General features: G+C 40.6%; 1 protein-coding gene across 6 annotated transcripts in view; it reads right to left on the minus strand.

Annotated features, from left to right (window-relative positions):
- Positions 1–16,422, minus strand: part of MYPN (myopalladin) — a 124,728-nt gene that overhangs the window by 49,264 nt on the left and 59,042 nt on the right. For all 6 annotated transcript variants that reach the window (XM_015147514.3, XM_028826596.2, XM_077946703.1 and 3 more), the window contains 4 exons: positions 14,263–14,377; positions 12,612–12,683; positions 4,128–4,269; positions 668–691 (listed from right to left, as the gene is read on the minus strand). In XM_015147514.3, coding sequence (XP_015003000.3) covers positions 668–691; positions 4,128–4,269; positions 12,612–12,683; positions 14,263–14,377 — 353 coding nt within the window. The remainder of the gene's footprint in view (positions 1–667; positions 692–4,127; positions 4,270–12,611; positions 12,684–14,262; positions 14,378–16,422) is intronic.

The raw sequence follows: 16,422 nt of genomic DNA on the forward strand, positions 1-16,422 counted from the left end.
TGAACTTTCTAAGTTCGCCTACTGTCACTTGTATTTCATCTTAGTATCCTCCCAACTAAATCGAATCACATCACAGATATTTTACCGAATCTCTGCAAGCTGCAAAATCTGATGATGCATAAGTTTTGAAATACCTAGGCTATGGAACTGAAATTCACCTAGCATTATAAAAATTGCTTTGCCTAGTTTTGAGGGGGCTCAAATGGTGGCCATTTATGGAGGAAAAGAAACACTTCTCAATAACCAAGAAACACTTCTCAATGACCAAGAACCAACTGCATTCATATGAGGTATTAAATATATATTCCAGATTTGCACATGGTCCCCTCCTCTCCTCCTACAATAATAGCTATAGTTCATTTGGATGGCTTTTTTTTTTTTTTTTTTTTTTTTTAGAACAGACGCTTGTTCTGTCACCCGGGCTGGATTGTAGTGTCACAATCTTGGCTCACTGCAACCTCCACCTCCCAAGCTCAAGCGATTCTCCTGCTTCAGCCTCCCAAGTAACTGGGATTACAGACATGCACCACCATGCCTGGTTAATTTTTGTATTTTTCCTAAAACTTTATTTTTCACTTTTTATTCATCTCAGTGTAACTTCATTATGCATTCTTACATATATAAAATCACTCATATACTAATGAATTAAAGTTGAAATCATCTTTACCTGGCTCTGCCATGGATCGAGGTTCTAAAAGAAAAAGAAAAGTAAAAGATTCTGAGCATTTATTTTACTGAGAAACTACATGTTCATCAGAAGCCTCCTGTAGAATTTCACAGTCTCTTGCACACTCAGGAGTGATACAATAAGATTATGTGACAATATTGAGTCAGATGACCTTAACAGGGTAGGATGGATATTACAGAAAGGCAGCAAAAGAGCAAAAACTGTTTTTTTTTTTTGTTTTTTTTTTTTTGAGACTGAGTTTCACTCTTGTTGCCCAGGCTCGAGTGCAATGGCACGATCTTGTCTCACTGCAACCTCTGCCTCCTGGGTTCAAGCAATTCTCCTGCTTTAGCCTCCCAAGTAGCTGGAATTACAGGCATGTGCCACCACGACAGGCTCATTTTTGTATTTTTAGTAGAGACAGGGTTTCATTGTGTTGACCAGGCTAGTCTCGAACTCCTGACCTCAGGTGATCTGCCTGCCTCAGCCTCCCAAAGTGCTGGGATTACAGGCATGAGCCACCACGCCTTGCCCAACAGCAACAATTAAATGATATTGCTTCCTCTTGAAATAAATCTGGGCTTCACTTGGAGTACATAAACCTTAGCCAAGGAAGTTTCCGAGTTAGCTCTATTTCAGAAATGACTTGCTTTTATTGGCACTCATTCAGCCTTACCTGAAAAAGGTTTGTGAAGATTGAGAGATTGTTCTTGGCTTTGGGCTCTGATATTCTAATAAAATGTACACTATACCTCCTGCTCTGAGGTTTCTAAGATTAAGAGCCTCAGGATAGATCATAGCTTTTTCAAGAGTAGGTTTTTTTTTTTTTTTTTTGAGATAAAGTCTCGCTTTGTTGCCCAGGCTGGAGTACAGTGGCAAGATCTTGGCTCACTGCAACCTCCGCCTCCTGGATTCAAGTGATTCTCCTGCCTCAGGCTCCTGAGTAACTAGGACTACAGGTGCCTGTCACCACACTTGGCTCATTTTTGTATTTTTAGTAGAGATGGGGTTTCACCATATTGGCCAGGCTGGTCTCAAACTTCTGGCCTCACGTGATCCGCCTGCCTCGGCCTCCCAAAGTGCTACGATTAAAAGGTGTGAGCCACCATGCCCAGCCAGGAGTAGGTTCTTACCTTAAAATTCTTTGGGCTTCATGAAAATGCCCCCGGTGGTACTGAATATAGGTGTTTGATTGATATTGAATTGCCAACACTCAAAAAGTAGTTGTTGAATTTAGTTTTAATCTTCTTCACTGGTAAACCCATTGAAGATTTTTTCTCTCTCTGTTTTTTTTTGTTTGTTTGCTTTTTGTTTGTTTGTTTTGTTTTGTTTTGAGATAAGGTCTCACTCTGTTGCTCAGGCTGGAATGCAGTGGCGCGATCTCAGCTCGCTGCAACTCTGTCTCCTGGCTTCAAGTGATTCTCCTGCCTCAACCTTCAGAGTAGCTGGGACTACAGGTGCATGTCACTACACCCGGCTGAGTTTTTGGTTTTTCTTTGTTTGTTTGTTTTGTTTTGTTTTTTTTTCGGTAGAAACACGGTTTCACCATGTTGGCCAGGCTGGTCTCAAACTACTGACCTCAAATGATCCGTCTGCCTTGGCCTCCCAAAGGCCTGGGATTACAGGTATAAGCCACTGTGCCTGGCATCTCTCAGTTTAAATGGTATTCAGAATATATTATTGTTGCTGCTACTGCCAGTAAAACCTGACAGTAGCGCTGATTCCTATGTCACACTGATCTAAGGACTACTATTTTGTGATAGGCAGAAAAAGATTAAGAAAAAAGCAAGTAACTCACCACAAAAAATGATGTGTGTGAGGTAATACATATGTTCATTAGCTCAACTTAGCCATTCCACAATGTATATATATTTCAAAATATCATGTTGTACATGGTAAATTGTAAAATTTTTATTATTCAATGTAAAAATAAATAAATAAACAAAAGTTATACATGTTCATTATGGAGAAACTAAAAAAATACAGAAATGCAAAAGGAAGTAAATCAATCGACCCTAGACTCACTGCCCAGAGAAAGACTGCCAACATTTTAGCAAATTTCTTTCCCAAGTTTTTCTATAATAGATTGTTCTACATAGTTAATAAAACATATTTTTTAAAAAGCAAGTATGTTGCAATGTAGTTTATGGCTGAAATGGGTCAAGGAGAAAGCACTGCATGACAAGGTGAAAGCATGGTGCGATAAGAAAAGAAGAACTAACCATGTAAATTTCTAAATAATTCTTACAATAAAAAAGAGCAAGAACCCAATGTGAAATAAAGAAATACAAAGACCTAGGTAAACACGAAAAAGAAAAGTTTAATCCCAGATTTAATTAGTGAAGTGCAGATTAAAACAATTGTTCCCATTTTTGGCCTGTAAAGTTAGTGAAGATTTTTAATAAAATGGTTAAACAGTGAAGGTGTGAGACGAAAGGCATTCCCATGTATTGTTGGTTGTAGTAGGATATAGCTAGGGCGACGTGTGTCCCAGTTCAACTGGGACAGACCTAGTTTATGCCTGGGATCCCTGCATAATTATTAATAGCATCCTCTTTCACTCCCCCAAAGGGTCTCAGTTCGACTGATTAATTGTGTGATCATCCTAAATTTAGTTCAACCCTTTGGGGTGGCATTTTGGCAACATATTTTAAAAGCCTTAAAAAGGTAAATTTACAGCAGCAATTCTCGTGCTAGAAATTTATTCCAGGGGCCGGGCGCGGTGGCTCAAGCCTGTAATCCCAGCACTTTGGGAGGCCGAGACGGGCGGATCACGAGGTCAGGAGATCGAGAGACGATCCCGGCTAACACGGTGAAACCCCGTCTCTACTAAAAAATACAAAAAAATAGCGGGGCGAGGCGGCGGGCGCCTGGAGTCCCAGCTACTCAGGAGGCTGAGGCAGGAGAATGGCGTAAACCCGGGAGGCGGAGCTTGCAGTGAGCTGAGATCCGGCCACTGCACTCCAGCCTGGGTGACAGAGCAAGACTCCGTCTCAAAAAAAAAAAAAAAAAAAAAGAAATTTATTCCAGGGCAGTAACTGTAGATATTCACAGCTACTGGGGAGGCTGAGGCGGGAGAATCGCTTGAACCGAGGAGGTAGAGGTTGCAGTGAGCCGAGATCGCACCACTGCACTCCAGCCTGGGTGACAGAGTGAGATTCCATCTAAAAAAAAAAAAAAGTAAGGAGGCTCTGTGTTTATTGACATTGAAAGGCATTCATTAAATGTTGAGTAAATAATCAATTTACAAAAAAAGAATATGATGATTTTCTCTAAAAACTATGCATGGAAAATTTCTTGGAGAACATACACTGAAATATTAACAGGAGTATGACTACAGGTGTTTTTTATTTTATTCTTTTGATTATATTTTTAGTTAGTTGTTAAAAAGTTATAAAAATAAGTGCATACAATAATTTCATAAAAATAAAATATCAGAAAATAATTTAAATTAACTTACTTTTCTGTAAAATCCTAAAATCTGGAGAATCTTCTATTAAAGTCCCTTCTCTATACCACTCAACCTTAGGAGATGGAGCTCCTTTTACTCTGCATTCAAAGACAACCAGCTGACCCTCAGAAGCTGACAAATTTTGTAGCATCTATAATGATAAGAAGAATGTAGTTAGAACCAAAAAGTACACATTTTTGTAATCTAGTCCCAGCGTTGAATTTTAGAAAAAGATGCCATCTCCAAATCTGGATTTTTCTCCAAAGCATCTATATCTCTAGCAGCTTCAGTTCTGTGGATGTGCATTCAAAAGTAGTTTTGAGAGCTTGTTTGGAGGTTCTAGCAGGGGAGCGCGGCTATTCCTATGTCCCTGACGGAAGACCGGTCCTCCTATATCAGGTATGGTCATCTTCTTCCACTGAGTGCACAGCTTCAGGAGGGATGCACATGGAGCAGGGAGGGAGGAAGAGGACACCCGCATAGCCAGCCGGATCAGCTGAATTAATTCTGACTGTCAATGGGGTGACAGATGTCGCAGCCAGATCGCCCTCACATCCCGAAAGTAGGTTTGAAGACAGAATCATCTGAACCCATATAAAGCTTTTCCCTCACTATTGTTTTCCTTTCTCTCTCTATCAATGCTAAGTAAATTTATTAAATATTAGGCAAGACATTTTGAGTAATGTAGCTACTTTTAATACAGTATCTTTGGGGTGGTTTTTTGTTGTTGTTTTGGTTTGGGTTTTTTTTTTTTTTTTTGGCGGGGTTTTTTTTTTTCTGAGACAGGGTCTCACTCTCTTTCCCAGGCTGTTGTGCAGTGTTGTGATCATTGCTAACTGCAGCTTCAACCTCCCAGCCTCAAGCGATCCTCTCACCTCAGCCTCCTGAATAGTTGGGACTAAAGGCACAGGTCACCACGCCCGGAATTTTTTTTTTTTTTTTTTTTGATAGAGACAAGGTTTTGCCATGTTGCCCAGTCTGGTGTCGAACTTCTGGGCTCAAGCGATCCACCCGCCTTGGCCTCCCAAAGTTCTGGGACTACAGGCTTGAGTTGCCGCACCCGGCCTCAGTACCTCTGTTCTTAAATGCCCAAGTTGTGTTTGATTTCTAGAAATAATAATAATCTTTAAATCTGCAGTGAGTATCTACTAGATGTGTTCAACATAGGAGTGATGTATTAGTCCACAAAAGAATGTGGCTGCTCATAATATGGAAGGGTTATATGGCCCAAGTAACTGGTTCTGTCTTCCTAGCTTTGCCTTGTTTACATTCTGCAGTCCTGGAAATTTTTTTCACTTTGCCATTTTGATTTCCTTAAGTGGTCTTTACAGGATAGCCTCACTAATCCGTTGCAGAATAAAAACAATCACAGTCTTTATAAAATCCTAGTCACACATACAGTCCTATGTCATTGTAAAATATGTTGTAAATTTGCAAAGGAATCATTAAATGCTTTTCCACACTCCCACAATAAAAGGTTTACGGAGACCACTTTGAATTGTAAGATATCACTGTATACTGTACTAGACTCTAGAAGATAATAAAATGCACGTTTTTTCACAACTAGTTTCTTATTCATCATGATTTGTGAGCTGAAAACCATACATTCTTTTCTGTAGTTGGCAATTCATGTGATTATGAAATGCTTCTTTGGCACATGTATTGGCATATTTTTGTTTTTCATTTGGCCCAAAGACTGTAAGCATAAAAAGGTTATAATTAAACTTCCTCCAAAAACTCTGTAAGCAACAAATGCTGCATGGCTTTCTATTATTACAATTTTTGGACCTGCTTTTAGGAAATACTGGCTCTTGCTTCAGAGAAGGGGAAAGTCAATCGTTTTTTCTCTTTTGTCATTCGCTGTTACAAATATTTCGTTATTTTTTACAGTTCTTGTCTGAACAACTTATGATATTCTGTACTTGGTCCTATCGTACTTAATAGTATTTGTCTAAGGAGAATATGGGGCTGGGGAAAACCACATAGCATTAGCTGCGAAAGAGACTTTCACCGCAGGGGTGTTATGCATTGATAATTGTGACAGCCAGGGGGCGCTGTAGTTCAATGCTAGTGTTTTGTTTTTTCTGAGGTCCCAAATTTGTTTGCTGAAGTAATTCAGGATGGGATTAGCACCGAGTGGTTTCTGAATTAATAAAGAACTATTTGACCGAAAAATTTAATTATTCTTTGTCTTCCCAAAACATCTACTAATAACAAGAACGGAAAACAGGAAACATCAGTGAATTTTGGGTGCTCCCGGCAAACTGGTGAGTATGTCCTCCACTCTGACCTCTGAGCAAATTGTGTGCTCAAATGGGAGCTTTGGGACCCACTGAAAACTTTAATGGCACTTAGACACTTTCCTGGAGCTTATACACAATAAAGTTTTCATTCCTTTACTGAGTATTGATGATGTGCCACACTGGAATGAGCCTCCATCACAGACATTAGGAGGCCCACTCCATACACTGTAGTATCTCACATAAGTAGGCTGGGCTCGTGAATAGAACACAAGTCTTGGCCTTTGATGTCAAATGAATAACAACCAACTGATGGTTTAAATTGTGAGCACCATATTTTCTCAAAGAGATCCTTTTGCAAGCAGGGCTTTCGTGTAACCTCTGCAGATTGAGAACTGGCTCATACATCTGAGCTGAACTTTAGGCCATGTCAGAGCATATTAGATTGACCTCATTCTGCTGTGAATGTACTGTTTCATTTACTCAACCCCTTCTGCCACCACCACCTTTTTTGATGTTTGGTTTGGTTTTCTAACTGGTTTGCCTCAAGAAGGAATGAAAACTATGACTCTTAACAGAGGGTCATCTCACAAGCCACTTAGAAAACTGTTAAGAGTCATAGTTATAAGGATGATGATGGTTGTTATTGCTGAAAGCTGCTTTTCTACAAAGTTTCATGAGAAAGAGCTGGCTCATATTGCCACAGATCAGGATCCAAACCAGTTACACTATTAGAACATAGTGTAGCTGACATCACGTTCATCACGGCAGTAGGTCTTAGGCTGTTTGTTACTAATGGCATGGGGTGTACAGACTTGATCATATTCATTTCAGCTTCACTGACAACAAATGAGACAAACAGTCTCCAACTAGCAAAGATTAAGTTAGTCTTTTCTAGGAATTATGAATCTGGACTAAAGTCATTATAACCAAAGATCTACAACTTCCTCAGGTATGCAGTATTCAAAGTGCAAATCTATCTTGTGTGTCATCACTAAACTGGTCATCTGGGAGGACATTCTTTGTAGGGTGACTTGACAACATAGAGACTTGGGAAGCATGTCTTCTTCCATGGCCATTTGACATTTTACTTTTTTTCTCTATTCTTCCTAAAGACACTCTGAAGTCACAAAGTAATGAAAATAATAATTTCTTCTTAGCTGAAATGGAAGGGTTTTTTTGTTTTGTTTTGTTTTTTGAGATGGAGTCTCGCTCTGTCACCCAGGCTGGAGTGCAGTGGTATGATCTCAGGTCACTGCAGCCTCCACTCCCTGGGTTCAAGTGATTCTCCTGCCTCAACCTCCCAAGTAGCTGGACCATAGGCGAGTGCGACCACGCCCGGCTAATTTTTGTGTTTTTAGTTAGAGACAGGGTTTCATCATCTTGGTCAGGTTGGTCTCGAACTCTTGGCCTCAAGTGATCCTCCTGCCTCAACCTCCCAGAGTGCTGGAATTACAGTTGTGAGCCACCGTGCCTGGCCTGAAGTGGAAGTTATTTGTCACAGAATAAATGTGTGCCTGCTTTGTGCCAAGCACCATGCCCACTGCTATAAATGTGAGTTGAAAGGATATAGTTCTTGCTTAGTAGATCTATAACCACAAACATAATGCTGGGACATCCTTGAGAAAGAGCATCTGCCTTATTGGTTAAAAGATGTCAGCTACAAGGTTCATTTTGCCATTTTATTTGTTTTTAAATTAGTTGATAATTTTGCACCTTGGAAGATGCTGCAAGTGCACAGTGCTTTAGGATGGAGTTAGATCAAAGTGATTTGTGCTGATAAAGAACTGTTTGATTGAAAGCTCTTTTGCCCCTTGACTGTCACAAGTGCCCCATGCAATCTTTGAGTAAGAAAAGTCTCCAGAATTGATTGACTGTGGAGAGGGGCCCATGAACTCCAGAAATCTGGATTCCACTACTGGCCCAGTTATTTCAGGGTTTCCTGCCTTTGCTGTTATATAATGAAGTGCTCTTTTTCAAATTCTCACTTCCCCTGCCCCCTTGCACTCTTCAAATTACTGCTGAAGCAGCTGGGGCCAGGGCTGCTGCAGCCTTGAAAGCCTGCCAGAGCAGCTGCTGCTGGGGTGGGAGCAGTGATAGGAGTAAGATTCTAATTTGATCATCGACCTCCCTTCACACTCAAGAAGTGTGAGTGCTGTTTTCCCCGCATAAACAGAGCGAAAGTATTTTTGATACTGCGTAGAGGATGGAGGATAACCTATCTCTATCCACAGTTAAAGAGCATTTAAAAACATAGGTATGTTTAAAAACATCACCTATGAGTAGAGTAGTGAACTAGTTTTGGAATCCCATAGTCCACTATTAAATTCTACCACTGTTTTGCTGGGCAACCCTCCTTTTCATTTTAACTTTTTAAAAAAGAAGATAAATACTTCGCTGTCACCAGCAGAGGAAGGAGTTAAATAAAACTCTGCTCTCTAAGTGTTTCTTCAAAAAAAAAAAAAAAAGTGGCTTCTTGCCACGACTGGCAAAGAAACGCTTTGTTGGGCAGTATAGAAAGTGAGTCATAGGGACTGGAATGCCAGAAGTCCCTAAACAAGTAAATAGAGCAGGAGTAAGCCAAACAAACATATGCAAATCATCTGTTATCATGGCTCATAGCCACATGATACCATCCATCACTGGTGGCTCTGACTCAGAAATTTGCTAATGACACTGGCAGTGACTATGACCTCAATCCTGCCCTCACTGACGGAAACTAACGCAAGCACATCATTGCTGATAAGTCTTTCTGGAATCTGAGCCACTGCCTATCCTAGTGCCCAATGCCTGAACAATCCTTATCCCATTTATGGAGGCAAAAGCACATATCCTGATGAGGCTGAGAAAACCTCGTCAGGGTTTGGGTCTGTGTACTAAGGACCATTTTCCCACCATGAAGCTATTTCTTTTAGAGATTTTATCTCACAAACAAAATATGTTAATGATTAATTCATTTTCCTATTTTCATTTATCAAAAGTATATGTATCTGCCAATCAGAGCATCTAATTAGTAATAGAAGGAGCTAATCAGAGTCGCCATACAAAGGCAGCTCAATCTGTGGCTCTAATCAGCTCATGAAAATTAAATGTAAAGAACAAATGTGGCTGGGTACCGTGGCTCACGGCTGTAATCCCAACACTTTGGGAGGCTGAGCGGGCAGATCACCTGAGGTCGGAGTTCCAGACCAGCCAGGGCAACATGGTGAAACCCTGTCTCTACTAAAAATACAAAAATTAGCCAGGTGTGGTGGCACACACCTATAGTCCCAGCTATTCGGGAGGCTGAGACATGAGAATTGCTTGAACTCAGCAGGTATAGGTTGCACTGAGCCAAGATCATGCCACTGCTTTCCAGCCTGGGTGACAAAGGGAGACTCTGTCTAAAATAAAATAAAATAAAATAAAATAAATGTTAGTCGGGTGCAGTGGCTCATGCTTGTAATCCCAGCACTTTGGGAGGCTGAGGCGAGCGGATCTGAGGTCAGGAGTTTGAGACCAGCCTGATCAACATGGTGAAACCTAATGTCTACTAAAAATGCAAAAGATTAGCCGGGCATGGTGGTGGAGGCCTGTAATTCCAGCTACTTGGGAGGCTGAGGCAGGAGAATCGCTTAAACCCGGGAGGCGGAGGTTGCAGTGAGCCAAGATCACGCCATTGCACTTCACCCTGGGCAACAAGAGTGAAACTCCATCTCAAAAAACAAACAAACAAACAAACAAACGAATAAATAAATAAATGTTAAAGTCCTATTGGACTTTTCAAAATAATAACAACTTTTTACCTATTGTTGCCTCTATGGACTCCTATCTAGATATTAGAGACAGTCTTCAAGGTGAACACGAGAGATCGAAAGGTAAACAGCTTTACTGTCATGATAAATGTGCCAGAGGTATGCTCTAGGTGATACGGGTAAACCAAAAATGAAATTCTTAGCGCACACCAGCTCCGCACCCTCCCCTGCCTGCCCCTACCATCTGAATGGACCCCTCCTCTCAGCAAGGGCATTCTGAAGCTAACCTGAAAACTAGTTCAGGTCATGATGGGAAGGGGACATGCCTCATTATACCTCCTGGAATTACTGATAGAACAGATTTTGTAAGTCTGATAAGATCTGATAAAAAAAATTTACAATCTATTCTCTGAAGCCTGCTCCTGGAGGCTTCTGCTGCATGATAAAACCTTGGTCTCTACAACCCTAATCCAGACATTCCTTTCTATTGTTAATAACTCTTTCAACCAATTGCCAATCAAAAAAAATTTGAATCTGCCTCTGACTTGGAAGGCCTCACTTCCAGTTGTCCTGCCTTTCCAGACCAAATCAATGTACATCTTACATGTACGGATAGATGTCTCATGTCTCCCTAAAGATATAAAACCAAGCTGTACCCTGACCACCTTTGGCACATGTTCTCAGAATCTCCTGAGGGCTCTGTCACAGGCCATGGTCATTCATATTTGGCTGAGAATAAATCTCTTCTAACTATTTTACAGAGTTGGACCCTTTTCATGGACATAGATGCAGGGAAGATATCAGTACCTAGGAAGATTTGAAATTGAGTGGCTGTATCACCTGATATTCCTCTGATGTCACCTGTCTGTCTGGGCAGACGGAGTTGAGGAAGGGAAGAGAGGGGGAGACTAGCTGAGCCTGAGTATAAACTATCTCGTGGTTTAGCTGCCTTTGAAGAGTCAGCACTGTCTCTAAGGTGTGACAAACTGGCATGATAAATTAAAGTGTCTGTGGCACTTAATCCCTGTTTTAAGGTTAGATGACTTAGCAATGACGATAAGAGACAATAAGAAGTAGCTCTCTTAGCTGTGTTACAAACACACATACACCCCCCACATAAAGGTCCACCTAGAACTCCTCATCAAAGTCTTGCATCCGCCAAATCACAACATATTGCTCTCCTACTTCAAGACTTTGAAAATAGTAAAGCTAAAATCTCAAACGCAGGTTATGAAATGAACTTGAAAAATTGAGAGGCCTCTTGTTTCACATAAGAATGTTTGCCTAACTGATATGGATATTGGTAAATATGGTTTGTTCGCTCTAGACTCCACTCTGGTTTTGGAAAACCATCTTGAATGATCTGATACAGCAGAACTCCCATGAAACAGATGCTTCTGTAGAAGTTGTGGATTTAGCTCTTCCTTTAAGGATCAGTACTCACTAGAAAAATAGCCCATTTTTCCCATTTTGCTCATACCAGGATTTCTCAGTTTCAACACTGTTGACATTTTGAGCTAGACTATTTTTGTTGTGGGGAGCTGTCATCCTATGTGTTATAGGATGTTTAGCACCATTCCTGGATGCCAGGAACGCAACCCCCGAATTGTGACAACAAAAGTGTCTCCAGACATTGCCAATGACTCTGGAGGACAAAATTAACCATGATTGAGAACCACTGCTCTAAACCAAAGTATACTTGAAAGAGGATAAAATCTATCTGGGCCTAAGTTTGGTGTTCATACAAACAATAAACTGTAAATCCAGGCATAGATTCGGCCTATTTGGTCTTCATAATACCATAAAATCCAATGTGACTCAATTTTTTTACCTTCACACTCACTGGATTGGGTAACATATAAACACAGTCTGACAGTCTGAGAATTGGGAGAACTTGTTTGTAGTCCTGATTTTGCCACTAACTGGATCTATGACATGGGCTACACGGCTTCACCTCTCTGGCCCTCCCTTGGTTTTTCATTTGTAAATGAATGTGCTTGACTAAATTTTCTAGTGCTAAGTACAAAGAATATGAGACTCAGAATTTGATGCCACCTCAATAGTTGATACTATGGAATAGAAAAAGAAAGCTCTTTGTCCTAGAGGGAGGGAGGCTTTATGTTAAACCCCCTAAGAGCATTTAACTCCATCTCCTTGAGCACCTAAGCCAAGTACCTGTAATTGAATTTTTCTAAAAATTCAGAGAAACCTTTGGAGTAATATGTGACTAGAAATTTATCACTTGACCTCTAGGGGCGGCTCCTATGTTGAACAGTTGTGTAATGGCCACAGAGATCAGTGTGGTAAGAGGGAAAGACATTTCTCTCATTACTAAAACTGTTATTAGAAATCTGGGACTTGAAACGATACTGTAGTAACTACCAAAACAACCACAAACCCTATACTGTACATATATAAGACCAAATCCTGAGATAAAAATGAATAAATCTTGTATCCTATAACTTTGGGTGCTGTGGTATCTTTAAAGCCATGACAGAAAGCAGTAATATTTTTATTACCTTTGTAAACACAGGAGCTGCAATGATAGGTTTTCCATCCAATCCTTGCAAGTAATTGGTGGGGCTCTGACACTGGTAGAAGGGAACCAACAGTAGATGCATTGTTACTAAGATTATTAGATGGACAGTGAGACATAACAAACCTATATAATTTGGCATATGAAATGCATCCCAAACCAAAAAACTGATGCAGAATTAACAATGTCAAATTTTAGACTGAACTGACTCTATTTCTCTTTAGGTCATAGTGGCTATAAAATATGTGCTGCCTATCCCCATGGCACCCCTTCACATATACATCTATGGATCTATGTCATTAACCCTAAACCTCCAAAGAGGCTCCATAGAACCCCTGGGGCTACAAAGATCACAGTTTGAAGACCAGTGGATTAGAACTAAAACTTGACTCCTCTGCACTACTAACTGGGTTGGATAATTTTTACAAAAAGGTTGTAGATAGATATATTTAAATATATTGATCATCAATAAAGAACTATATCAGGCTGGGTATGGTGGCTCACAGCTGTAATTCTAGCACTTTGAAAGGCTGAGGTGAGAGGATGGCTTGAGGCCAGGAGTTCAAGATCAGCCTGGGCAACACAGTGAGACCTCATCTCTACAAATAATTTTTTCAAAAATAGAAAAGAATATATATATATATATATATATATATATATATATAAGAAATATATCAATAACATGTTATAAGTATAGGTAGTATGACTTCATATGTTTTAAAGTCTATGCATACATATATGTATTCTATATGCATAGACAATGCCTGGAACTACCCACTAGAAACTACTAACATGAGATACCTCTGAGGAGTGAAGGCACTGGAATAGAACCTTGACTAAGCTTTTTACTTAATACATTTTTTGCGGGGGTGGGAGGACAGGGTCTTACTCTGTTGCCCAGGCTGGAGTGCAGCTATGCTATCACAGGTCACTGTCACCTTGACGTCTCAGGCTCAAGTGATCCTCCCATGTCAGCCTCCCAAGTAGCTGGGACCATAGGTGCATGCCACTAGGCCTGGCTAATTTTTTTCTCTTTTTTTTAGAGATAGGGTCTCGCTATGTTGCCCAGACTGGTCTCAAACTCCTGGACTCAAGCAGTCCTCCCACCTTGGTCTCCCAGAGTGCTGAGATCACAGGTGTGAGCAACCACACCTGGCATACTTCTGTATTTTTAAATTGTTTTTACAATAAGCATATATCACTATTATTAACTTGAAGGATGAGAGCCTTTGCTGTTTTCTAAAAAATAACTACATGCTTGCTTCATCTTAGAAAGTGGAATTCTCTGCAGCTTCATGAAACGAATCAGGTTTTATGATATAGGGTGTTTGTTCTAGGCCAGTCTGAGAGCTGGCAGCTCACTGCATATGTAATCAGCACCCTTTAGAAAGCTGAAAAGCCAGGGACTAATTTGTAAAGCATTTCTTTTCCTCAGAAATTTGCCTATGAAGCCCGAGAATATGTTCCCAAAGCAACAGGAACCACTGCTCTCAAACACCAGAAATACAAGGTGATTATCCTGATGATGGAGTTGCACCTGAGAAGAACACGGATCATGCCATGCAAGATGGTCATGGTCACCATGCCTGTCTGTCACAGTGGACGGCACTTGTGTTTCACTTAGATTCTTGTACCTGCTGGATGGTTGCCACACCAGGTTGGGCCACCAAATGCTGGGCTTGGGGTACTGCCGGAGGAATGGCTGCAGAGGTAGTGGGAGGAGATGACACCTCATTTGGCTTCTGGATTCTGAGAAATTATTAAAATACAGATTATAAAACAGACCTATCACTCTTCGTGAAAATTATTTTAGGAAAACTAGTAATGGCATCACTGCTTACAGATGAGTGTAATAAAAATCTTGATTTGATGATATTTTACAAACATTGACCAAGGGCATTTTTGCTACACACTTTGTTAGGCAATGCAAACACGAAAATGAATAAGACACTATTCCTGTCCTTGGGCCGTTGTTCTCAGTGTAGCCAGGAGTCAAACATATTAACAGTTAACTGAGATCCAAGACAAATGCGGTGACGGAACCACGTGCAGAAGGTAATTTTTTGAGATTCGTTTTGTTGTTACCCTCGGTAGTTTCCCTCCCCCTCCCATTTCAAGTAAGAGGCCAGGCTTTGTAAATCTATACCTCTTATCCAAGACAGGGTCTCATACATATAAAACTTAACCTCTGAGAATTTGGCATGACAAAAAGCAGAAATGGCATAAAGTCAACAAGCTCTTCAAGTTTATACAAATTAAAGAGAGTATTTGAAGGGCAAGAGAGCCAGCAAGTATTCTTGAGAAGGCTGCAGAGGGGAGATTATTTTAGTTTTGCTATGGAAGAGACAGAGGTCTGTGGATCGTGCCAGAGACCCTGACCCCAGGGAGAAACTGCGTCCAGAGGGGAAGGCCATCTCTCTCAGTAAAGGACTCCCAGTCTTGTTAAAGATATCAGTAATTACACATGTCAGAAAGCAACAAGCTCTGGGCTTGAAGGGAACTTGGAATTTGGGACATGGGTCTCTCACCTGTAACCCATGGATAGATAACTGAAGACAGAGGGCTTTCCTTTGGTCTAGGGGTTATATCTTTTTGCCTCAACTTCCTCATCTCTAAAATGGGGAAATAATAATTCCTGTAGGGGGCACGGTGTCTCACACCTATAATACTAGCACTCTGGGAGGTTGAAGTGGGTGGATCACTTGAGGCCAAGAGTTCGAGACCAGCCTGGCCAATATGGCGAAACCCCATCTCTACTAAAAATACAAAAAAATTAACCAGGCATGGTGGCGTGCGCCTGTAATTCCAGCTTCTTGGGAGGCTGAGGTGGGAGAATCGTTTGAACCTGGGTGGCAGAGGTTGCAGTGAACTGACCTTGCACCACAGCACTCTAGCCTGGGCAACAGACAACACTGTGTCTCAAAACAAACAAATAAGTAATACAAAATTCTTATCTTATAGGGTTTTGTGAGGATTAAATGAGATAATTCATGTAATGTGTTTAGAATGGTGCTTGCTCCAAAACTGCTCTCTCTCTCTATGGCTCATTGTAAAACTGTGAGGGGGAAAGTGACACTCAATACCAGACTGAATGTTTTCCCCAACCAGGCATCATCTGGTCTCAAACAGAATGATGTGCTGATGCAAAGCCAATCAGTGTGTCCAAAGCATCTGTTTTCTTCTTCTACAATAATTGAATACCTGATTTCTTTACGTGGTTGCTCCAAATAAAGACTACATATCCCACATTCACTGCAGCTAGGTGTTGCCACATGAGTACTTTCTGGTTATGGGATATTTGGGATAGTGGTATATGTATTTTAAGACAGATGACCTTAAAAGGCTGACAAGCCTTTATTTCTTTCTATTTTAGCCTAAGAAGATGAGGGCAACATCTCAGCCTGAGATAAAGCAGAAAACAGGAAGCAGACAGGAACCTAGTGGAATGTGGAGTCATTTTACCCACCAAATTCAGATTTGTATGTAAATATGAAATAAATACCTGTTTCATTTAAGTCACAGTTAATTTGAGTCTCTATGATACACACCTGAGGCTAAATCCCAACAACTACAAGTAGATTTAGTGCAAATAAACAAATGGGATATTTCTTGCTTATTTAAGTTTATAGATCAAAATTCATACCCCTTAGGTTTGTAACACATTATGGAAGTCACAAGGAAGGAGTGATGCTTGTGCAATAGGGGAGAAGTTTATTACAGAGTTCAAAGAGAAAGAACATTTAGACTGGGTTTTGTAAGATAAATAAGAGTTTGCTAGACAGAGAAGATAGGGC

Source organism: Macaca mulatta, chromosome 9 (genome assembly GCF_049350105.2).
Source record: "Macaca mulatta isolate MMU2019108-1 chromosome 9, T2T-MMU8v2.0, whole genome shotgun sequence".
Taxonomy (NCBI): Eukaryota; Metazoa; Chordata; class Mammalia; order Primates; family Cercopithecidae; genus Macaca; species Macaca mulatta.